A 25,320-nucleotide genomic window follows, 5' to 3' on the forward strand; every position below is an offset into this window, starting at 1 on the left:
AAGGAAGAGGGATTCAGTTTTGTTAGGAACTGGGGAACCTTTTAGGGAAGGGGGAGTCTCTTCCGAAGGGATGGGCTCCACCTTAACCAGGGTGGAACCAGACTGCTGGCGCTAACCTTTAAAAAGGAGATAGAGCAGCTTTTAAACTAGAACAAAGGGGAAAGCCGACAGTCGCTCAGCAGCGCATGGTTCGGAGAGAGGTATCTTTAAAGGATACTAATGATGCATTAGAATTAGGGCATCCCGACAGTGAGGTTCCAATAATTAGAAAAGTAGTCCAAGTGCCTGTAACTAAAAACTCCCCTGAGCTAAAAAATTCTAATTTATCCCTATCAATTAAAAAGCAGAACGAAAATACAAACAAAAAACAAACTTTGAAATGTTTGTATGCTAATGCCAGAAGTCTAAGAAGATGGGAGAATTAGAATTTATAGCAGTAAATGATGACATAGACTTAATTGGCATCTCAGAGACATGGTGGAAAGAGGATAACCAATGGGACAATGCTATACCAGGGTACAAATTATATCACAATGACAGAGAGGAGCACCCGGGAGGAGGTGTGGCACTTTATGTCCGGGATGGCATAGAGTCCAACAGGATAAACATCCTGCATGAGACTAAATACAAAATTGAATCTTTATGGGTAGAAATCCCTTGTGTGTCAGGGAAGACTATAGTGATAGGGATATACTACCGTCCACCTGGTCAAGATGTTGAGATGGACAGTGAAATGCTAAGAGAAATTAGGGAAGCTAACCAAATTGGTAGTGCAGTAATAATGGGAGACTTCAATTACCCCAATATAGACTGGGTAAATGTATCATCGGGTCACGCTAGAGAGATAACGTTCCTGGATGGAATAAATGATAGCTTTATGGAGCAATTGGTTCAGGAACCGACGAGAGAGGGAGCAATTTTAGATCTAATTCTCAGTGGAGCACAGGACTTGGTGAGAGAGGTAACGGTGGTGGGGCCGCTTGGCAATAGTGATCATAATATGATCAAATTTGATTTAATGACTGGAAGAGGAACAGTGTGCAAATCCAAGGCTCTCGTGCTAAACTTTCAAAAGGGAAACTTTGATAAAATGAGAAAAATTGTTAGAAAAAACTGAAAGGAGCAGCTACAAAAGTAAAAAATGTCCAAGAGGCGTGGTCATTGTTAAAAAATACCATTCTAGAAGCACAGTCCAGATGTATTCCACACATTAAGAAAGGTGGAAAGAAGGCAAAACAATTACCGGCATGGTTAAAAGGGGAGGTGAAAGAAGCTATTTTAGCCAAAAGATCTTCATTCAAAAATTGGAAGAAGGATCCAACAGAAGAAAATAGGATAAAGCATAAACACTGGCAAGTTAAATGTAAGACATTGATAAGACAGGCTAAGAGAGAATTTGAAAAGAAGTTGGCTGTAGAGGCAAAAACTCACAGTAAAAACTTTTTTAAATATATCCGAAGCAGAAAGCCTGTGAGGGAGTCAGTTGGACCGTTAGATGATCGAGGGGTTAAAGGGGCACTTAGAGAGGATAAGGCCAGCGCGGAGAGTTTAAATGATTTCTTTGCTTCGGTGTTTACTGAAGAGGATGTTGGGGAGGTACCCATACTGGAGAAGGTTTTCATGGGTAATGATTCAGATGGACTGAATCAAATCACAGTGAACCTAGAAGATGTGGTAGGCCTGATTGACAAACTGAAGAGTAGTAAATCACCTGGACCGGATGGTATACACCCCAGAGTTCTGAAGGAACTAAAAAATGAAATTTCAGACCTATTAGTAAAAATTTGTAACTTATCATTAAAATCATCCATTGTACCTGAAGACTGGAGGATAGCAAATGTAACCCCAATATTTAAAAAGGGCTCCAGGGGCGATCCGGGAAACTACAGACCGGTTAGCCTGACTTCAGTGCCAGGAAAAATAATGGAAAGTGTTCTAAACATCAAAATCACAGAACATATAGAAAGACAAGATTTAATGGAATAAAGTCAGCATGGCTTTACCCAGGGCAAGTCTTGCCTCACAAATCTGCTTTACTTTTTTGAAGGAGTTAATAAACATGTGGATAAAGGTGAACCGGTAGATATAGTATACTTGGATTTTCAGAAGGCGTTTGACAAAGTTCCTCATGAGAGGCTTCTAGGAAAAGTAAAAAGTCATGGGATACGTGGCGATGTCCTTTCAATGGATTGCAAACTGGCTAAAAGTCAGGAAACAGAGAGTAGGATTAAATGGGGCAATTTCTCAGTGGAAGGGAGTGGACAGTGGAGTGCCTCAGGGATCTGTATTGGGACCCCTTACTTTTCAATATATTTGTAAATGATCTGGGAAAGAAATAACGACGAGTGAGATAATCAAATTTGCAGATGACACAAAATTGTTCAGGAGTAGTTTAAATCACAAGCAGATTGTGAATAAATTGCAGGAAGACCTTGTGAGACTGGAAAATTGGGCATCCAAATGGCAGATGAAATTTAATGTGGATAAGTGCAATGTGATGCATATAGGGAAAAATACCCATGCTATAATTGCACAATGTTGGGTTCCATATTAGTGCTACAACCCAAGAAAGAGATCTAGGTGTCATAGGTGGTTAACACAGTTGAAATCGTCGGTACAAGTGTGCTGCGGCAGTCAAAAAAGCAAACAGAATGTTGGGAATTATTAGAAAGGGAATGGTGAATAAAACGGAAAATGTCATAATGCCTCTGTATCGCTCCATGGTGAGACCGCACCGTGATATTGTGTACAATTCTGGTCGCCGCATCTCAAAAAAGATATAATTGCGATAGAGAAGGTACAGAGAAGGGTTACCAAAAATGTAAGGGGAATGGAACAACTCCCGTATGAGGAAAGACTAAAGAGATTAGGACTTTCAGCTTGGAGAAGAGACGACTGAGGGGGGATATGATAGAGGTGTTTAAAATCATGAGAGTCTAGAATGGGTAGATGTGAATTCGGTTTATTTACTCTTTCCGGATAGTAGAAAGACGAGGGGGCACTCCATGAAGTTGAAGCATGGGGCAACATTATAAAAAACTATTGGAGAAAGTATTCGTTGTTTTACTCAACGCACAAATTAACACTCTGGAATTGTTGCCAGAAGGATGTGGTTAGTGCAGTTAGTAATAGCTGTTGTTAAAAAAGGATTGGCATAAGTTTCTTGGAGGGAGAAAAAAATCCAGTACCTTCTATTAAGTTCATTATAGAATAGCCACTGCCATTATCAAAATGGTTACATTGGAAATAGACTTAGTTTGTTTGGGTACTTGCCAGGTTTGTTATGGTCTGGATTGGCCACTGTTGGAAACAGGATGCTGGGCTTGATGGACCCTTGTCTGACCCGTATAGCATTTTCTTATGTTCTTATGTTCTTAGAGAAGGCCATGCACCCTATCGTTCTGGGGTTACCCTGGTTGCAGTTGCATCAGCTGCAATTCGATTGGTCCTCCTTGGAACTCTCCTGCTGGGGCCCAGGTTGTCATGGCAGTTGCCTTAAGGAAGTTTCTCCTGTTCTCTGCATGCCTACAACTCCAGTGATGGCAGGACTGCCGCCTCAATATGCATCATTCAGTGATGTGTTTTCCAAAGAAGCTGCTGACATCCTCCCTCCACACAGATCTTATGACTTGGCATTCGTCTGAAACCAAACACTGAATCTCCGAAAGGACGTGCCTATCCACTCTCTGCATAGAGAATAAGGCTATGTCCGAGTACGTCAAGGAGAATTTACAGAAAGGTTCATTAGACCTTCAAAGTCGTCCAGCTGGCGCAGGATCTTCTTTGTTGGAAGAAGAACAGAACCTTACGTCCTTGTATTGACTATCGAGGTCTGAATGAGATTATGATTAAAGACCGTTACCCCCTGCCTTTAATCTGAGCTGTTTGACCGACTTCAGGGGGGCCAAGATATTTTCGAAACTTGACCTGAAGGGGCCTACAACTTAGTCCGGATTCGCAGTAGTGATGAATGGAAAATGGCTTTCAACACTCGAAACGGTCATTTTGAGTACTTAGTAATGCCCTTTGGCCTGTGCAACACACCCGCTGTGTTCCAGAACATGCTGAATGACATTCTGCGGGATTTGTTGTACAAGAGTGTCGTAGTGTACCTAGATGACATCCTGATATTTTCTCAGAATCTGCTACTCATCTAGAAGACATCAAGCAAGTTCTACTAAGACTCCGAGAACACCGACTCTACGCCAAGCTATCCAAGTGCGAATTCCATAAAGACTCCATGCCTTTTCTGGCTACATTCTGTCTAAAGATGGCTTCCAGATGGATCCCCAAAAATTAGAAAGTATCAAGAATTGGTCCCAACCTACCAGTGTGAAGGCTCTGAGATGATCTTTGGGGTTCACCAATTACTATAGAAGCTTTATAAAGAACTATTCTTCTTTAACGGTGCCCTTGACTGCTATGACCCGGAAAGGGGCCAATGCTTCTAAATAGTCTGCGGAGGCCATTTCCGCGTTCGAAGATTTAAAGACTGCCTTTTCCATGGAACCATGCCCATGTCATCCGGACCCAATAAGCGATTCATCATAGAGGTCAACACCTCTGATGTCGGTGTGGGGTCTGTTCTGAGCCAGACTGGAGACTCCAAGTCCTTACGTCCCTGCTGTTTCTTTTCACGACGTTTCTCTCCAGAAGAGAAGAATTATGGGATCAGTGACATAGAGCTCCTGGCTATTAAGTTGGCATTCGAGGGATGGCGGCCTTGGCTTGAAGGTGCTCAATACCAAATTACCGTGTTTATGGACCATAAGAATCTAGAGTATCTCCGCCATGTGCAACATCTTAACTATAGACAAGCTAGATGGTCCTTATTTTTCAACCGTTTTGACTTCGTGCTCAAATATCGCCCCGGAGACAAGAACACTAGATCTGATGCCCTATCACGCTCCTTTCTCTTGGAGGATATTCCGGAAGAGCCGCAGCAAATAATCGACCAAAATAAAGTCATCTTAGCGGCTACTCATTCTGTGCCTGCTGGTAAGACCATCATGCCAAAGCATCTCAGAAAGAAAGTGCTCTATTGGGTGCATGATTCCAAGCTGGCTGGCCATCCTGGTCAAACGCCGTACCCTCTGAAGCTACAGAAGTATTATTGTGGCCAACTATCAAGGAAGATACACTCTCCTATGTGGCACCTTGTGCCAACTGTGCCAAGTACAAACCTACTTCTGGCCAACCGTGGGGATTGCTGCAACCACTTCCAGCTCTGGAACATCCCTGGAAGTATATTGCTACTGATTTTGTAGTTGATCTACCTCTTTCTGGAGGTATGAATACCATCTGGTAACAGTCGACCGCTTCAGCAAGATGGCCCACTTCGGGCAACTGCCTGGGCTTACCCTCAGCCTCGGAACTTGCGAAGCTCTTCATAGTCCATATTTTTTGCCTCCATGGCTTACCGAAGCACATAATCTCGGATCAATGATCACAGTTCATGGCAGGATTCTGGAAGGCCCAGTGCAAACTTTTCGACATCGTTCTAGATTATACATCTGCCTATCATCCTCAGTCTAATGACCAAACAGAATGGATGAACAGGACCCTGAAACAGTTCATTCGGGCCTATGCGAGTTGCCGTCAGAATAACTGGGCCGAACTGTTGCCATGGGCTGAATTCTCCATTAATTCTCATCCAGCAAGATCAACTGGATCAATACCATTTGAAGTAGTATATAGATGTTTACCATCACCGCCACTTCCACTGAATCTCTCAGTGATGTTCCCAGCAGCTCAATCCACTGCTGAAGAAATCCATCAATTATGGACTCAGACAAAAGCTATGCTACTCAAAGCGAGTGATCGAGCCAAAAGGTTTTATGACACTCATCATTCTAAAGCGCCTGTCTTTCAACCTTGTGACAAAGTCTGGCTATCCACTAAGCAACTTAGACTGAAGTTACCTTCCTCTTGATTTGCTCCTCGCTACATTGGACCATTTCCAATCCTCCGTCTTGGCAATGTTACCTATAGTCTGAAGTTACCACCTGGATTGAACATCCCTAATGCTTTTCATATTTCACTTCTGAAACCACTCATCATCAGTGAATTCTCTTCCAAATCTCAGGAATCATCTCCCATCAATGCAGAAGATGACCTAGAATACAAGGTCGAAGCCATTCTTGATGTCCGCAAACGAGGCAAAACCTGGGAATACCTTCTCTCTTGGGAAGGTTTTGGCCCTGAAGAAAATTCTTGGGCGCCTCTGGCTAATATCCTTGACAAAGAGATGCTCCATCAGTTTCATCTCTCACATCCTTGAAAACCAAAACCTGGTACCCGCAGAGGAGACCGCCCTTTGAAGGGGGGTACTGTTGTAACCGTCCCGTCCCGACGGCTTCACTCTACCTACCTTTCTTTCTTGGCATCTCCTCTTGCTATCCTCTTCGCCGTCCTCGGACCGGCTTGGGCGCTGCCTCCCGCCATACTCCACTAGTACCTTAGGGGATGCACGCCAATGGCCCTCACTCTTATTTCCTACTTGGCGCGAACCTCAGGGGCGTCCCCCTGTGATGACATCACGCTGCCTGGATATTTAAAGCCTACGATGTTTGCTAGCCTTTGAGTTAGCAAGGGGAATCTTATGGATGGGATTCGCTCTCCGTACCCAGCTACTCTGCCTCCAGTTCTATTGGACTCTTAACGCTAATGGGGTACCCAGGGGACCTCACTTGCTTTTTAGATAATTATCAGGAAACCGGTACTCGCTCCTCGAGAGCCTATGTTCCCTGACTCGTTGCCTGCACCTCTTCTGCCTGGAAGAATTTGCTATCTTCAACACCAGTGAGTACTACCATCTTCACCTCAGAGCTGTTCCCTGGAACCAGATACTCGCTCCTCGAGGCCTGCCTCCATTCCAGCCCTAGTGCCATCTCCTACGTGGAACCGCTGTGTGAGTACATTACCTTCAAGCCTCTCAGCTCTCAGGGATCAGGTACTCACTCCTCGAGGGTCTGTTCTCCCTATCCCTGGGTTCTCTATACTGGGGCTTGTGCATATTCCACTGTACTCATTATTCTCAGTTCTCTCCACTACAGCACTGCTACCAGAGGAGTCGCTGATCTAGCGCCTGAGGGATACTAGCCCAGCCAGGCTACATCTACTGCTCACCACTGCCACCTCTGGTGGCTTCATCACATTGTCTAATAAAAGATCAATCTCTGTGTTTCTGTGTTCTAAGCTGAGCCTGACCTGTGGCCCTCACTGGACTTCCCCCCGTGGGCACAGTCAGCTGCCACAGTGTCCAAAGGTCCACCCAAACCTCACTAATTATAACAGTTTCCCCACCAGCTTTGTATATCCGGTAGCTCCTTCTTAATCAGGGTCGCCACCTGGTTCCTGGTCTTGCACAATCTCCTTTTCCCTCAGCCCTGTGCTCTCTGGGGAAATGTAGTTAGTCCCTGCTCCATCCCTAGTTTTGCCTCTGTTGACTTTCTCTTCCCCTTCACTCCCCTTTAATCTGAGTAATGGAATCTACCTCCCATTACACACAACTCCCCATGCTGCCCCAGAGACGGGAACGGACATCAAATTAGCGTGCCAAGCTCAGAGAGCAGAAGGGGAAAGGAATCCCTAAAATTAACTTCCTTTCTTTTTCTTCTTTTTTGATAATTACTCTTTACATAAGCTCAGCTCGTCCCGGCTGAGTACAGAGTCGGTCTCCAGCTGTGGGGGGAGAGGGTAAATGCCTTAATTTCTGTGCTCGGCTTCCTGCACTCATTAGCCTTTCAGCTGTTAGTTGAATGGACCGAGGTACTCTACTTAGGGAGGGATCCGCAGATATCACCTCAGAAAAAGTCAACTGAGGGAAGGACCATAAGGTATCACCATAGGAGGGCAGGGCAAATTAATTTCCTTCTTCTTTCTCCTTCTAATATATATATATATTTTAAGCAATCCCCAGTAGGGAGATGCACGTTCACCATTTGCTGGAACGGAGAATACTGGCGGGCTAATGTCAATGCAGGGGTGATTATACTGTGACATCAGCTTTGCTCCGTCTCCATCTGCTGGTAGAAGTGCTTAACCCACTGGTGTGGATTAACCTGTCTGAATGCTAAGAAATGTTCTCTGCTTTGATGGCAGGGGAAAAGGGGAATTGGATTCAGACAGCAACCAAAGACCCTGACTTTTATGGTCAGGGCCTTTGCAAAGAGCGGCAGTTAATACTGTTAACAGAAGGCTTGGGATTACTACCCATAACCATAAGCCTTAATTATTTTGATACAACTGCAGAAGAGAAATTGGATTCAGATAACAAGCAACATGTGCCCTGACATACTTTCTGGGGTACTGATACATATAAATAAGGGAAAAAGCACAAGACTGCTGCAATGGCTAAGTCCATCAAGCCAAAAGCTCCTCTGTACCTGTTATTATCTCATGGACACTTAATATACAATCCCAACTCAATAAATAATACCCAATGATCCCCTTAACTATTTATTTTTTTATAAATTTTTAATAGTAAAAACTTCTTACTTATAGCAATTCATAATGGGACGGATTTTAAGAGCCCTGCTCGCGTAAATCCGCCCAGATTTATGTGAGCAGGGCCCTGCGCGCCGGTGCACCTATGTTCAATAGGCCTACCGGTGCGCGCAGAGCCCCGGGACTCGCGTAAGTCCCGGGGTTTTCCGAGGGGGGGCGTGTCGGGGGCAGGGCCGAGCAGTGCGCCGTTTTTGGGGCGGGACGTGGCGTTTCGGGGCGGGCCCGGGGGCGTGGTTTCGGCCCGGGGCGGTCCGGGGGCGTGGCCGCGCCCTCCGGAACCGCCCCCGGGTTGCGTCTAGGCGCGCCAGCGGCCCACTGGTGCGCGGGGATTTACTTCTCCCTCTGGGAGGCGTAAATCCCCAACAAAGGTAGGGGGGGGGTTTAGATAGGGCCGGGGGGTGGGTTAGGTAGAGGAAGGGAGGGGAAGGTGAGGGGAAGGTGAGGGGGAGGTCGTTAGCGAATTCCCTCCGAGGCCGCTCCGATTTCCTCCTCCGGGGGGGGTGGGGTTAGGTAGAGGAAGGGAGGGGAAGGTGAGGGGAAGGTGAGGGGAGGGCGTTAGCGAATTCCCTCCGAGGCCGCTCCGATTTCGGAGCGGCCTCGGAGGGAACGGAGGCAGGCTGCGCAGCTCGGCGCGCGCCGGCTACACGAAATCGGTAGCCTTGCGCGCGCCGATCCAGGATTTTAGCGGCTACGCGCGTATCTACTAAAATCCCGCGTAAGTTTGTTGGCGCCTGGAGTGCCAACAAAAGTACGCCAACGCGCCGTTTTTGAAAATCTACCCCAATGGTCTGCTGATCGCAAGAAATTTTTAAAGGGGAAGGTGGAACGTTTCATAAACTTTCAATACATTACTACCTTGTAATGCTTTGATTGATTTTTAATCATGAACTATCCACCTCTGTCCTTAAAAGTCCATCAAGCAGCATTGTCTGAATTTTAAGAAGGCTCATCATCCAGTAAAAATGTTGATAGCAGTAATTTTTTTTATAGGTTAACGTAAGGCTTGGGGTATATTCATTTCAGTTGACTTTAGGCCCCGCCTCTCCAGTCCTCTCTATAATACACATTGTTTATCAAGTTCTTTGTATCAAAGTTTTATTTACCCTGTTCATTGTAAGACAATATTCTGTCATAGTTATTGTTGGAATGTAAACCAAAGTGATTAGTAACTTTGTTACCTGAACCTCGGTATATAAAAGTGATAAATAAATAAATAAATAACTGCATGGCTGGCAGTTGGTACTCTTAAGAAAAACATGGGGGTAACCTGCATGGCAGATACTATCATAAGAAGCTTGCTGGGCAGACTGGATGGACCATTTGGTCCTTTTCTGTCGTCATTGCTGGGTTAGAATCTGGAATCCAATGCAGCCCTCCCAACTGCTAGCGAGAAGCACTGCCACTGAGCCAGCATGGCAGGTCCTAGGAGTGTGAACAAATCTTTTAGAAAAAAAACTTATAGGCTTTTTATTTGAACAGGCTTTCAGGGAATGATAATTTTCACTGTGCCAGGTTATAATTTACTTTGTTAAACTGCAAAATGTTTTAGCATAGTTTGATATTGTATTGTTTATACAATACAATATATATTGTACAGTTTTTATTGGAACTCACCTACAATTATAGATTGATGGGCTAAAATTATTTTTAAAAAATAAGAAGTAGAACCACAGTCTTGTGTTTCACTAATTCTTCAAGTCCCAGACAGATAGTCTATTAGGAAAGAGAATACCTATCTGTCATCAATCTCTATATATTTTATTAAATAACCAGGAAACAAGATACTAGAAATGATTAGAGTTCTTATAAATTTCATGGCTGAATGTAACTTCAAAAAGCTTGAAAATTATGCCATTATATGCAGATAGATTTTCTAACAATAAGCATGGGTCATGAGATTTGTGCTACCTGCAATGCAAGTGATATGACCCAAAAGTGAGCTTCATTGCTCTGCTATAACCTGAGAACAATGACTAATTTTCACTTAGCTAACCAACCTCAGAAAGCCTAAACAATCTTACCTTACACTTTTTGCAACACTCTCCATGAGCACATTGTGCCGGTTTTTTAAACATACATGTTCCATGTTCACAACATTGATTTTTCTTACACTCCTGTAGGTAAAAGGGTATGTTAATTTTCATCTGGCCACTTTTGGAATAATCAATATTTGTAGCAATATATCAAAGCCAAAAAGTATGATTTATAACATACTCAAAGTCCCCTCTTTATTGCTTTGGAGTTTTATTCCAAGATTAGCTGTTTCCTTGCTTTGGAAGCACTGAAGACACTAGTTTTATATATTTACCTACCTGTCGGGAGCCACAGTCACATTCTTCTCCAGACTCCACAATCTTGTTTCCACAGCTTTGTAAAACATAGATTGAGCCAGGTGCTGGGTAGTTCCAAAGACATCTTGTCCTTCTTGCGAGAGTCTGTTTCAGCAAGTAAGAACGACTACAGTTAGAAAAGACGGTGGCTTGTCTATAATAAAGGCAAACAAAAACCAAGTCAGTGTATTGGTTCTGTAACATTTATGTAATCCTTAGTGGGGTTTTAACCTCAAGGGCACACAAACTTTTTTTTATCTTTTCAGGGGTTGCTCTGGCTAGCAATTCACTCTCAGACTCAAACTCTCTATTCCAAGGTGGGCGCTTTTTATGGGGGGAAGCTCTCGCTTATGGCCCAAACAGTGGTGTGTTATTCCCTCTGGGGTAGATTTTACAAATTTGCGCACACGCATACTTTTGTTCGCGCACAAGGCGCAAACAAGATTACGCAGGATTTTAATAGATACGTGCATAGCTGCGTGTATCTGTTAAAATCCGGGATCAGCACGCGCAAGGCTGTGCAAAAATCAGCAGCCTGCGCGCACCAAGCCGTGCAGCCTGCCTCCGTTCCCTCCAAGGCCACTTTGAAATCGGAGCGGCCTCAGAGGGAATTTTCTTCCCCTCCCCCCCCCCGCACCTTCTCCTCCCTTCCCCTATCTACCCCCCCACCATGTGCGATTCCCGGGGCTGTTTCGGAGGCCTCGGCCATGCCCATGGCCCCACCCCCAAATGGCGCGCCGCCGCCAACACGCCCCCGACAACGACCCGTCCTGGGGCTTGTGCACGCTGCTGAGCCTACTCAACATAGGCTCGGCGCACACGGGGGAACTTCGGGCAGGTTTTTGGGGGGTACACGCGTAACTTATGCACATACCCCTTTAAAAATCTGGCCCTCTGTGTGTTGATAGCTGCTGCATCCCAAGAAGTGAGAAGCTGGGACAAACCAGGCAGACAAGGCACTGAGTGTTAAATTATAATTTTACTGATTTAGTAAAAGTCCCTCTGGGTAGGTATCCTTCACTTCATCCATTTTGGCAAAACTTCCCATGGTGATATAAATGTGCACAAAAGCTCTACTAGTAGCCTACCAGCAATCCTATGAAAGGGGTCCCCTTCTAACACAGAAAAAGCAGTCCTATCTGAGACTCCAGCTCATTCCCGAACACCCAGCTCTGTGTCCTGCTTCCACATAGGTGGAGATCCGGATGTTCAGGTCTTATTTCATCTCCTTAGTTGTTTAAATGGTGACTTCTCATTTTAAAAAGCCATAGGATAGAGCAGCGTTCTCAACCGGCAGGTGTGTCGCATGGCTCCCGGGTCCCTCCCGCTGCTCGTTCTTCCCTGCTGCCAGTTGCCGCCGGGGCTATCAGCACGTTCAAGCCCAGCGGGAACGGCAGCGGTGCAAAAAAAAAAAGCTGTGGCATCCGCCGCTGGCCTTTTCTTTCTTCCCGCGCCTGCATTCTTTCCCCCCCCCCCCCCCCGGACCCGGACCCGGAACCGGAACAGGAAGTGGTGCGCGGGAAGAAGAAAGGCCGTGCCGCAAGAGAACCCACGCCTCGCGCGCCATCACGGCACACATGGGGAAGCGCTGCTGCGGCCGTATGGCCAACCGGTCTTCTGTTCGGGGGGGAGCGGAAGCGCCCGCGCGCAAGCTTCCGCTTCCTCCCCCCAATGCAGGAAGATCAGCTGCCCTCTCCTGCTGCCACCGGCCTCCTGCTATCTTCGGGCGTCGGGCCGTATGGTCCGCCGATCTTCCTGCTTGGGGGGGAGGGAGGAAGCGGACATTGTGCGCTGCGCTTCCACTACCCCCCCCCCCCACAGGAAGTTCGGACGCCAGAAGATAGCAGGAGTCCGGTGGCAGCAGGAGAGGCAGCTGATCTTCCTGCTCTGGGGGAGAAAGCGGAAGGGAAAGGAGAGAGCAGCATGAGCCTCCCGCGATCGATGGAATTCTTCCTTCTTGGCCTGCGGGGCCTGGAGGAGGAGGAGCAGCTACCGTTTGTGCTCGGGGGAGGGGAGAGGAAGTGAGTGATAGAAAGAGAGAGAACCAGCCAGCCAGCCTGTGTGTAAGTGAGAGAATGTATTTGATCGAGAGTATGTGTGTGATTGAGAGAAACTGGTCAGAGAGCTGATGTATGTGTATATGTGAGAGACAATGAAAGTGACTGCTCAAGGAGATGACTGATGTGTATGTGAGAGTGTGAGACAGTCAGGGTTGTGTGTGTGTGTGTGAGAGAGAGAGAAAGAGAGAAAGAAAAAGCATGGAAGTGAGAACTCTGGGTATGTGAGAAAGCATGGGAGTAAGAAGCCTGGTGTTGTGGGGGTGTATGTGAAAGAAAGCATGGGAGTGAGAAGCCTGATTATGTGAGAGAGAGCATGGGAGTGGGAAGCCTGTGTGTGCATGTATATGAGAGAGACTGGTTGGTAAGGTGACGGTGTGACTGGTGTGTATGTGAATGTGAGAGAGAGAATGTGATTCAGGGAATGAGAAGCCTGTGCACGTGGAGAGCGAGCATGGAAATGAGAGAGAGACTGGGTGTGTGTGTGTGTGTGTGTGTGTGTGTAACAGAGAAAGTGATTATGGGAATGAGAAGCCTGTGCATGTGAAGAGAGTGAGCATGGGAGTGAGAACCTGGGTGTGTGTGAGACACAGCATGGGAGGGAGAAGCCTGTGTATGTAAGACAGAACATGGAAGTGGGAAGCCTGTGTGTGTGTGTATGCATGAGAGAGATCAGGTGACGGGTGTGTGTGTGAGAGAGAGAGAGAAAGTGATTATAGGAATGAGAAGCCTGTGCAGGTGAAGAGTGGGCATGGGAGTGAGAAACCTGTGTGTGTGTGTGTGAGACACAGCTTGGGAGTGAGAAGCCTGTATATCTGAAAGAGAACATGAGAGTGGGAAGCCTATGTGTGTGTGTCTATGCATGAGAGAGATCAGGTGACTGGTGTGTGTTTGTGTGTATGTGAGAGAGAGAAAGAAAGTGATTATGGGAATAAGAAGCCTGTGCATGTGAAGAGTGAGCATGGGAGTGAGAAAGCTGGGAGTGTGTGAGATACAGCATGGGAGTGAGAAGCCTGTATATCTGAAAGAGAACATGGGAGTGGGAAGCCTGTGTGTGTGTATGCATGAGAGAGATCAGGTGACTGGTGTGTGTGTATGTGGGAGAGAAAGAAAGTGATTATGGGAATGAGAAGCCTGTGCATGTGGAGAGAACAAGCATGGGAGTGAGAGACTGGTGAGTGTATGTGAGAAAGAGAAAGTGATTATGAGAGTGAGAAGCCCATATATGTAAGTGGAACACGGGAGTGGGAAGCCTGTGTGTGTGTGTATGGCATGAGAGAAACTGTTCAGGAAGGTGACTGGTGTGTTTGTCAAAGACTGGGAGATGATTGTTGTGTGAGACAGAAACTGGTCATGGGGGCATGACTGGTATGGTGTGTGTGTGTGTGTGTGAGAGAGACATGGGCCCTAAGGAAGAGGACCATGAGTATAGAGCTTAGCCACTACTGCTGCTTCTGGTGTGTGCTACAGCCTGCATGGAAGAGGAGTAGGAGAGCTGCTGGAGGGGGTAAGTAAAGGTGGCTTTTTAAGTTTATTTTTCTTGATTGACTGCTATTTTAATTATTTAATATTATGTGATGTGTCTGCTTTTTTTGAAATATTTTATTGGTGTTTGGAGAATTTTTAATAGTTTTTATGAGTTTTTAATTGTTGGATGTTATTCTGTTCATAGTTGTTGTGAAACATTTATTCTGCTTATTAGTATAGTTTTACAATTATTTCTGTGTGGGGATCTATAGCTGCTTGCTAGTTCTGTTTTCCTAATAAGAGGTGTATTGGTTTTTAGGGCCTGATTTAATATTTGTAGTGTTGCCTTTTCATAGATAGGGTTGCTCCTGTTTGAGTGTATTCCATAATACAGGTGTAACTGTGTGTGGATTAGTTTATGTGCATTACTACAGATCCTGGGAGTATGTTAGGTTGGTTCTGTGTCTGTTACAGAGATATTTTACTAGCATGTAAGTGTTTTATCAGTCTTATTTGTTGCGTTTTCTCAAGAGGACATGCATTGGTGGTAAACTGCTGTCTTTTCATAAGTAGGGCTATTGAGCCTGAAGGTAGAAGGAGTTTGAGTTGCTGTTACTGAGATGACACCAGAACCAGAATATCTTTTTTGTAGAGTGAGTTGAATGGGGAATGTCATAATTCTGCTTTACATCCATTATTGTGGATCAGGGGGGTTCCCGTGGATGCAAACTGTACATTTACATCTAGCCCTGTGACGATCATGGGTCAGTGTGTCACGCATGTGAGAACCATCTGTCAGGTGTGTCCCGACAGAAAAAAGGTTGAGAACCACTGGGATAGAGAATCTGCTATACTATCCTTGGTCCCAATGAGAAGAGGTGGTTAAAAACATCCTCACAACAAAAGAGAAATCCTTCTGTAATCAAAAACTTCCATGACTTGTATTCTGCTGCCATAGGTGCATACCACATTCATGGGGTGAATGGGCTCATTGATCTTCAGTCCCTGTTTTTTGTGTCTAGCCAGCGAGAATAACCTTCCCCAAAGGAGCAAGGTTTAAACACAATCCCTTTTCAAAAATAGCTATCTTCTGGCCATCAAACATCTTACGCTGGGGTAAAAGGACTCACTGCTCTTCAGCCCTGGAACAGAAGTCCCATAAGGATTCTGTTAGTACACAAGTGAGGTTCTGTGTCCCTATTATTCCAACATGCTCTTTTCATAGCCCTGTTGATCACTTTTAAAGGGTATCCTCTCTGTACAAATTTCAGCCTCATATCTTTTGCTCTTATTTTATATTCCTGTGTGGTGGAACATAAATGTCTTAGCTGCAAAAATTGAATTATGACAGCTGTCATAATTCAACAGAATATTGTGATCTGTTGGCTTACTATAAATTGTAAAAAAGAACTGGTTTTCACATAAAGAAATTTGGATGTCCAAAAAAGGCACTGTGGTGTCTCCAAAATGATGAGTAAACTGCAAGTTAGAATTACAAGAATTTGACCATTCCATAAACTGTACGAACTTGTCCTTGCCACCTGTCCATAAAATGCGGATATCGTCAATGAATCTTCTCCAACATAGTATGTCATCCTTATAAGGTGACTGTTGTATCCAAGTCTGTTCAAAATGTCCCACGTATAGACTGGCAACACTTGGTGCCATCGTGGCACCCATTGCTGTACCCACTATTTGCTGATAATAAACCTCATCAAATAGAAAAAAAAGTTCTTTCAATGCCACAGTGACCAAATCTATGACAAATTGGACTTGAATCCTTGGCCCAATCCCTTCTAGCATTAATCTTTCGTGGATCATATGCAATGCTGCTTCCTGGGGGATATTCGTATATAACGATACAATATCAATAGTCACCAATGACACTCCTGACAAGGGGAGATCTATCTCTTGCAAAGTTTTTATCAAATCACCCGAATCCCTGATGTACGACGGTAACTGCGGGACCAGAGGCATCAAAAAAATATCCACAAACTGGGATAAGGGTTCAAATAAAGAGCCTTTTGCTGATATAATTGGGTGTCCTGGTGGGTGTTGTAAATTCTTGTGTATTTTAGGTAGATGATAAAATACTGGGGTTATCGGATAGGGACTTGTTGTTGAACCCCATACAGAAAGAAAATCAACAGAACCTTACTTGTGTACTACCATATTCACTCGTTATACATGAAGTAGCAAGGAGCATCAAAAGACTGTGCTCCAGCTGTATTCGGTGTTTAAGGAGAAACCATTAGTAGCGTTCCAACGAGATAGTAATATAAAAGATCAAGTGGTTCGGTCTTTCTATCAAGACGATGTTACTCCAAATTTGGAGCAAGTCGGTCAATATCCCTGTAAATCATGCTCACTTTGGGCACAAGCACATTCTAATATAGGAATGTCTTTACCTAAATTGCAAAGCTATAAACCAAAAATAAGAACGACGTGTCAGTCAAGCGAATTGGTATGCACAGTTAGGTGTTCGTGTGAGTTGTTATATATCGGTAAAACTATGAGGCAGAGAGCGGTGACGTCACCCGCTGCGATGGCCGCCTGAAATCTCGGCTCCCCCCTCCTCACTGCCGGATCCTCATCCATCTGGGCGAAATTCGACTCAAAATTACCATCACACAGCTTATATGAGCGCTGGAGTGATAGCGATGGCAGCCACACGGAAAAAACCGGACTTAAATCGGTTTTCGTTCACAGCCGCGGCGGCAGTAGCTACCCTCGAGGAAGACAACAAGATGGCGCCGGCCCGCGAAAATGATACAGGAACGGCTACAGCGGCGGTGAAATCGAGTTTGGAGAGAGGGGCTGAGGTGCCCACAAGACAAGAGTTCCAGGAGTGGTTTCTGGACCTAAAGGGCGATATGGCCCGATATCGGGAGGAGCTCGGCGCCATGATAGCCAGCATGCGGACTGACATTCGGGAGCTGGAAAGGAGAGCTGACGAAAATGAGCAAGGGATGGAAGAACTGCATCAGACCTTGATGGTGTGCAAGAGCAGGATCGAGCACGGGAGGCGCAGGAGGAACTGCAAAGTCATGTGGAAGATTTGGAGAATAGAGCCCGGAGGGTAAACCTCAGGTTCCGTGGAGTCCCAGAGGGGGAGGAATTCAGAGACTGCTCTCAGGTAGTACAAGACATTTGTACCTTTATTTTGGATCCAGAGGGCAATGCGGAACATGTGAGGGAAGTGGTATTGGAGCGGGCTCATAGAGCATTGGGAAATCCACGGAATAACCAAGCAAGAGATATTGTGGCTTTCTTTCACAGCTTTCAAGTAAAGGAAAAGGTAGCTCACGCTGCACGGTCCATGGGGACCATTTTGTGGAAGGAGCATAAAATCGAGGTTTTCCAAGATTTAGCACTATCCACCATCAAGAAAAGAAGAGAATTTCGGGATATTATTAATATTCTAAGATCCCAAAATGTAAAGTACAGATGGCTTTTCCCCTTTGGATTACAATTCGCCATTAAGGGTGTTCAATCCTGAGTACATAAGGTTATGGAGGCAGAAGATATACTGCGAGAGGCAGGCCTGGTACCAGCTGGATCGGTGAGTCAAGGAGTCACTCCGTCAGCCAGCAATCTACGGAAAGAAGGGAGACCCCGATGGAAAAGGGTGGAAAAGGGAGACAGACGGCTATGCAGAAGATCAGGAGGCACGAAGGACTTGGAAGAGCCGGGTTAAGACCTATGCAATCAAGCATCACGGTTGGAAGTTATATGCCACGGCAAGAGAACTTTGCAAGTGCATCTGAGGTTTAAAGTTTAGTGCTGTACAGTTCTGAGACAGTGCTAGTTATACATGAGGGTTTTAAGGTGGTTGGATGGGGGTCCGTAGCCTTCCATAGCAGTTGTTATTGCTAAATCTATCGTGTTCAGAATGTGGATGGGGGGGGAGCGTATCTTAATGGCCAGGGGCGACGCAGGGTCTCTCATGGAGATATCTCACTTAGGAGTGAGAGTGGAAGGAGGGGGGCAGGGGAGTGGGTGGGTTGGGGTGGGCAGTCGGGGGGTTGGGGAGGAGACTGTACCTCTGTTTCAGTGTTATCTAATAAGGCTAGGAAGTTGGTGGACCATAGGGAGGATGGCTGCTGCAGAATCCCAGTTAGCAGCAATGAGTAAGGAGATGTTTTGGGGAGTAAGGTAATATGGTTATGGGGTCTTTAAAAATTATATCACTAAATGTGAAAGGACTAAATACGTATCACAAAAGACAATTGCTTGCAAGGGAAATGCTTCATCTGAGAGCAGATATAGTATTTACCCAAGAAACCCATATTAAAAAACGACATGAGAGGCTACTCTATATCAAAGGTTTTCAGCAATCTTTTCATAGTCCTGCTACTATACACCATAAATATACCGGAGTAGGAATCATGATGGCTAGCCATATAGCGGCTGATGTGGTGTCCGTAGTTAAAGACATAGAAGGGAGATATATCTTAGTGAAAGTTAAAATCGATGAGGGGCTATATACTTTCATGAATGTGTATGCCCCTAATGTGGATCAGATTCCCTTTTTGCAAAAAATCTCCAAAATTATAAGTGAATGGACAGAAGGTAGGCTAATCGTAGGAGGGGATTTCAATTGTACACAATATCCCTATTTGGACAATTCTCATAGGAGCGGTATTGCGGGTAAAGCAGTCCGAGAGGCGTTTAAGCATCTCATACAAGACAGAGGGCTAATTGATATATGGAGATTGAGAAATCCCACAACCAGGAACTACACATTCTATTCCCACCCACACCAGACTTATTCCAGGATTGACTACTTTTTTATGGACAAAGAACTAGTGGGTTTGGTTCAGGAGGCGGAGTTGGGTAGTATAACATGGTCTGATCATGCTCCTATTTGGCTCAAGATAAGAACGGGGGGGAGGGGGGGTCAAGGCAGGCACAAAATTTTGGAGATTAAATGATAATTTATTAGATGATAAGGCATTTGTAGAGCGCATGAAGCGAGAAATTGTAGCTTATCTAAAGGATAATGATGATGGGGAGATATCTCCAGGAGTTCTCTGGGATAGCTTGAAAGCATATCTCAGGGGGCTATGCATTGTAGAGATGTGAATCGTTTTCCATATCGTCTTAACGATAGAAATCGTGTGGCAGGGCAAGAAAATCGTGTTAGGCACTATTTTTTAGTTAAAAAATCGTTAAAAATCGTTTTTTCCGATTAGTGCGCACTAACAGGGAGTTAGTGCGCACTAACTGAAAATGATACAATTTGACACTTTTCAGGTCAGTTAAGGTCAGTTTAGGAATGAATATGTATTCCTATTGGCTGCCCTCTTATTTATTCATGTTACCAAGCTTCCCACTGACAGTATATGGGGGATGGGAAATGGAAACAGTTGGTAGCTTGACAAAACAAGTAATGTGATCAGTCAATGTGACTAGAACTTGTGCCCTAACCCTGATACCAGGGGTATTGTGATCTTCCTCACACAGTGTCCTATCCCTATTAATACCAGGAGTGTTGTGATCTTCCTGCACACAGTGCCCTAACCCTGGCACCAGGGGTGTTGTGATCTTCCTGCACACAGTGCCCTATCCCTATTAATACCAGGAGTGTTGTGATCTTCCTGCACACAGTGCCCTAACCCTGGCACCAGGGGTGTTGTGATCTTCCTGCACACAGTGCCCTATCCCTATTAATACCAGGAGTGTTGTGATCTTCCTGCACACAGTGCCCTATCCCTATTAATACCAGGAGTGTTGTGATCTTCCTGCACACAGTGCCCTAACCCTGGCACCAGGGGTGTTGTGATCTTCCTGCACACAGTGCCCTATCCCTATTAATACCAGGAGTGTTGTGATCTTCCTGCACACAGTGCCCTAACCCTGGCACCAGGGGTGTTGTGATCTTCCTGCACAGAGTGCCCTATCCCTATTAATACCAGGAGTGTTGTGATCTTCCTGAACACAGTGCCCTATCCCTAATACCAGGGGTGTTGTGATCTTCCTGCACACAGTGCCCTATTCCTGATACCAGGGGTGTTGGGATCTTCTTGCACGCATCCCGGTATCAGGGATAGGGCACTGCATGCAGGAAGATCACAACACTCCTGGTATCAGGAATAGGGCACTGTGTGCAGGAAGATCACAACACCCCTGGTATTAGGGATAGGGCACTGCGTGCAGGAAGATCACAACACTCCTGGTATTAATAGGGATAGGGCACTGCTTGCAGGAAGATCACAACACCCCTGGTATCAGGGATAGGGCACTGTGTGCAGGAAGATCACAACACTCCTGGTATCAGGAATAGGGCACTGTGTGCAGGAAGATCACAACACCCCTGGTATTAGGGATAGGGCACTGCGTGCAGGAAGATCACAACACTCCTGGTATTAATAGGGATAGGGCACTGCTTGCAGGAAGATCACAACACCCCTGGTATCAGGGATAGGGCACTGTGTGCAGGAAGATCACAATACCCCGGAGGAGTGAGGGTCAGGCAGCTCCCCCCCTGTCTGTGAAGCCAGCCTCTCACTAGTAATGCAGGGAGGGAGCTGTCTCAGACTTCACCATCCTCCCCCCCCTCCCCCACACACCATTCACTAGCTGGGACATGGGGGAAGTCAGGAGTGAGGGTCAGGCAGCTCCACCCTGTCTGTGAAGCCAGCCTCTCACTAGTAATGCAGGGAGGGAGCTGTCTCAGACTTCACCATCCTCCCCCCCCTCCCCCACACACCATTCACTAGCTGGGACATGGGGGAAGTCAGGAGTGAGGGTCAGGCAGCTCCCCCCTGTCTGTGAAGCCAGCCTCTCACTAGTAATGCAGGGAGGGAGCTGTCTCAGACTTCACCATCCTCCCCCCCCCCCCCTCCCCCACACACCATTCACTAGCTGGGACATGGGGGAAGTCAGGAGTGAGGGTCAGGCAGCTCCACCCTGTCTGTGAAGCCAGCCTCTCACTAGTAATGCAGGGAGGGAGCTGTCTCAGACTTCACCATCCACCCCCCCCCTCACCCACACACCATTCACTAGCTGGGACATGGGGGAAGTCAGAAGTGAGGGTCAGGCAGCTCCCCCCTGTCTGTGAAGCCAGCCTCTCACTAGTAATGCAGGGAGGGAGCTGTCTCAGACTTCACCATCCTCCCCCCCCCCCCTCACCCACACACCATTCACTAGCTGGGACATGGGGGAAGTCAGGAGTGAGGGTCAGGCAGCTCCCCCCTGTCTGTGAAGCCAGCCTCTCACTAGTAATGCAGGGAGGGAGCTGTCTCAGACTTCACCATCCTCCCCCCCCCCCTCACCCACACACCATTCACTAGCTGGGACATGGGGGAAGTCAGGAGTGAGGGTCAGGCAGCTCCCCCCTGTCTGTGAAGCCAGCCTCTCACTAGTAATGCAGGGAGGGAGCTGTCTCAGACTTCACCATCCTCCCCCCCCCCCCCCCTCACCCACACACCATTCACTAGCTGGGACATGGGGGAAGTCAGGAGTGAGGGTCAGGCAGCTCCCCCCTGTCTGTGAAGCCAGCCTCTCACTAGTAATGCAGGGAGGGAGCTGTCTCAGACTTCACCATCCTCCCCCCCTCCCCCACACACTATTCACTAGCTGGGACATGGGGGAAGTCAGGAGTGAGGGTCAGGCAGCTCCCCCCTGTCTTTGAAGCCAGCCTCTCACTAGTAATGCAGGGAGGGAGCTGTCTCAGATTTCACCATCCTCCCCCCCCCCCCCACACCATTCACTAGCTGGGACATGGGGGGAGTCAGGAGTGAGGGTCAGGCAGCTCCCCCCTGTCTGTGAAGCCAGCCTCTCACTAGTAATGCAGGGAGGGAGCTGTCTCAGACTTCACCATCCTCCCCCCCCTCACCCACACACCATTCACTAGCTGGGACATGCGGGAAGTCAGGAGTGAGGGTCAGGCAGCTCCACCCTGTCTGTGAAGCCAGCCTCTCACTAGTAATGCAGGGAGGGAGCTGTCTCAGACTTCACCATCCTCCCCCCCCCTCACCCACACACCATTCACTAGCTGGGACATGGGGGAAGTCAGGAGTGAGGGTCAGGCAGCTCCCCCCTGTCTGTGAAGCCAGCCTCTCACTAGTAATGCAGGGAGGGAGCTGTCTCAGACTTCACCATCCTCCCCCCCCCCCTCACCCACACACCATTCACTAGCTGGGACATGGGGGAAGTCAGGAGTCAGGACCTGAGGGTCAGGCAGCTCCCCCCTGTCTGTGAAGCCAGCCTCTCACTAGTAATGCAGGGAGGGAGCTGTCTCAGACTTCACCATCCTCCCCCACACACCATTCACTAGCTGGGACATGGGGGAAGTCAGGAGTGAGGGTCAGGCAGCTCCCCCCTGTCTGTGAAGCCAGCCTCTCACTAGTAATGCAGGGAGGTAGCTGTCTCAGACTTCACCATCCTCCCCCCCCCCCCCCCCCACACACACCATTCACTAGCTGGGACATGGGGGAAGTCAGGAGTGAGGGTCAGGCAGCTCCCCCCTGTCTGTGAAGCCAGCCTCTCACTAGTAATGCAGGGAGGGAGCTGTCTCAGACTTCACCATCCTCCCCCCCCCTCACCCACACACCATTCACTAGCTGGGACAAGGGGGAAGTCAGGAGTGAGGGTCAGGCAGCTCCCCCCTGTCTGTGAAGCCAGCCTCTCACTAGTAATGCAGGGAGGGAGCTGTCTCAGACTTCACCATCCTCCCCCCCCCCCCCTCACCCACACACCATTCACTAGCTGGGACATGGGGGAAGTCAGGAGTGAGGGTCAGGCAGCTCCCCCCTGTCTGTGAAGCCAGCCTCTCACTAGTAATGCAGGGAGGGAGCTGTCTCAGACTTCACCATCCTCCCCCCCCCCCTCCCCCACACACTATTCACTAGCTGGGACATGGGGGAAGTCAGGAGTGAGGGTCAGGCAGCTCCCCCCTGTCTTTGAAGCCAGCCTCTCACTAGTAATGCAGGGAGGGAGCTGTCTCAGATTTCACCATCCTCCCCCCCCCCCCTCACCCACACACCATTCACTAGCTGGGACATGGGGGGAAGTCAGGAGTGAGGGTCAGGCAGCTCCCCCCTGTCTGTGAAGCCAGCCTCTCACTAGTAATGCAGGGAGGGAGCTGTCTCAGACTTCACCATCCTCCCCCCTCCCCCCTCACCCACACACCATTCACTAGCTGGGACATGGGGGAAGTCAGGAGTGAGGGTCAGGCAGCTCCCCCCTGTCTGTGAAGCCAGCCTCTCACTAGTAATGCAGGGAGGGAGCTGTCTCAGACTTCACCATCCTCCCCCCCCCTCACCCACACACCATTCACTAGCTGGAACATGGGGGAAGTCAGGAGTGAGGGTCAGGCAGCTCCCCCCTGTCTGTGAAGCCAGCCTCTCACTAGTAATGCAGGGAGGGAGCTGTCTCAGACTTCACCATCCTTCCCCCCCCTCCCCCACACACTATTCACTAGCTGGGACATGGGGGAAGTCAGGAGTGAGGGTCAGGCAGCTCCCCCCTATCTGTGAAGCCAGCCTCTCACTAGTAATGCAGGGAGGGAGCTGTCTCAGATTTCACCATCCTCCCCCCCCCCCCTCACCCACACACCTTTCACTAGCTGGGACATGGGGGAAGTCAGGAGTGAGGGTCAGGCAGCTCCCCCCTGTCTGTGAAGCCAGCCTCTCACTAGTAATGCAGGGAGGGAGCTGTCTCAGACTTCACCATCCTCCCCCCCCCCCCCCTCACCCACACACCATTCACTAGCTGGGACATGGGGGAAGTCAGGAGTGAGGGTCAGGCAGCTCCCCCCTGTCTGTGAAGCCAGCCTCTCACTAGTAATGCAGGGAGGGAGCTGTCTCAGACTTCACCATCCTCCCCCCCCCCTCACCCACACACCATTCACTAGCTGGGACATGGGGGAAGTCAGGAGTGAGGGTCAGGCAGCTCCCCCCTGTCTGTGAAGCCAGCCTCTCACTAGTAATGCAGGGAGGGAGCTGTCTCAGACTTCACCATCCTCCCCCCCCCCCTCACCCACACACCATTCACTAGCTGGGACATGGGGGAAGTCAGGAGTGAGGGTCAGGCAGCTCCCCCCTGTCTGTGAAGCCAGCCTCTCACTAGTAATGCAGGGAGGGAGCTGTCTCAGACTTCACCATCCTCCCCCCCCCCCCCCCACCCACACACCATTCACTAGCTGGGACATGGGGGAAGTCAGGAGTGAGGGTCAGGCAGCTCCCCCCTGTCTGTGAAGCCAGCCTCTCACTAGTAATGCAGGGAGGGAGCTGTCTCAGACTTCACCATCCTCCCCCCCCCTCCCCCACACACTATTCACTAGCTGGGACATGGGGGAAGTCAGGAGTGAGGGTCAGGCAGCTCCCCCCTGTCTTTGAAGCCAGCCTCTCACTAGTAATGCAGGGAGGGAGCTGTCTCAGATTTCACCATCCTCCCCCCCCCCCCCCTCACCCACACACCATTCACTAGCTGGGACATGGGGGGAGTCAGGAGTGAGGGTCAGGCAGCTCCCCCCTGTCTGTGAAGCCAGCCTCTCACTAGTAATGCAGGGAGGGAGCTGTCTCAGACTTCACCATCCTCCCCCCTCCCCCCTCACCCACACACCATTCACTAGCTGGGACATGGGGGAAGTCAGGAGTGAGGGTCAGGCAGCTCCCCCCTGTCTGTGAAGCCAGCCTCTCACTAGTAATGCAGGGAGGGAGCTGTCTCAGACTTCACCATCCTCCCCCCCCCCTCACCCACACACCATTCACTAGCTGGGAACATGGGGGAAGTCAGGAGTGAGGGTCAGGCAGCTCCCCCCTGTCTGTGAAGCCAGCCTCTCACTAGTAATGCAGGGAGGGAGCTGTCTCAGACTTCACCATCCTTCCCCCCCCCTCCCCCACACACTATTCACTAGCTGGGACATGGGGGAAGTCAGGAGTGAGGGTCAGGCAGCTCCCCCCTATCTGTGAAGCCAGCCTCTCACTAGTAATGCAGGGAGGGAGCTGTCT

The 25,320-nt window shown here is 48.2% G+C and overlaps 1 protein-coding gene across 2 annotated transcripts in view; it reads right to left on the reverse strand.

Moving 5' to 3' along the window:
- The window catches only part of LOC115092810 (disintegrin and metalloproteinase domain-containing protein 9-like), a 606,381-nt gene that overhangs the window by 231,803 nt on the left and 349,258 nt on the right, over window positions 1-25,320 (reverse strand). The window contains exons 12-13 of one of the 2 annotated variants that reach the window (XM_029604139.1): window positions 10,821-10,943; window positions 10,530-10,622 (exon numbers count right to left, since the gene is read on the reverse strand). In XM_029604139.1, the coding sequence (XP_029459999.1) occupies window positions 10,530-10,622; window positions 10,821-10,943 (216 nt within the window). Of the gene's footprint in view, window positions 1-10,529; window positions 10,623-10,820; window positions 10,993-25,320 lie in introns of both variants that reach the window. The other variant, XM_029604138.1, reaches the window with a different exon arrangement.

The sequence above is a fragment of the Rhinatrema bivittatum genome, chromosome 5, assembly GCF_901001135.1.
Source record: "Rhinatrema bivittatum chromosome 5, aRhiBiv1.1, whole genome shotgun sequence".
NCBI lineage: Eukaryota > Metazoa > Chordata > Amphibia > Gymnophiona > Rhinatrematidae > Rhinatrema > Rhinatrema bivittatum.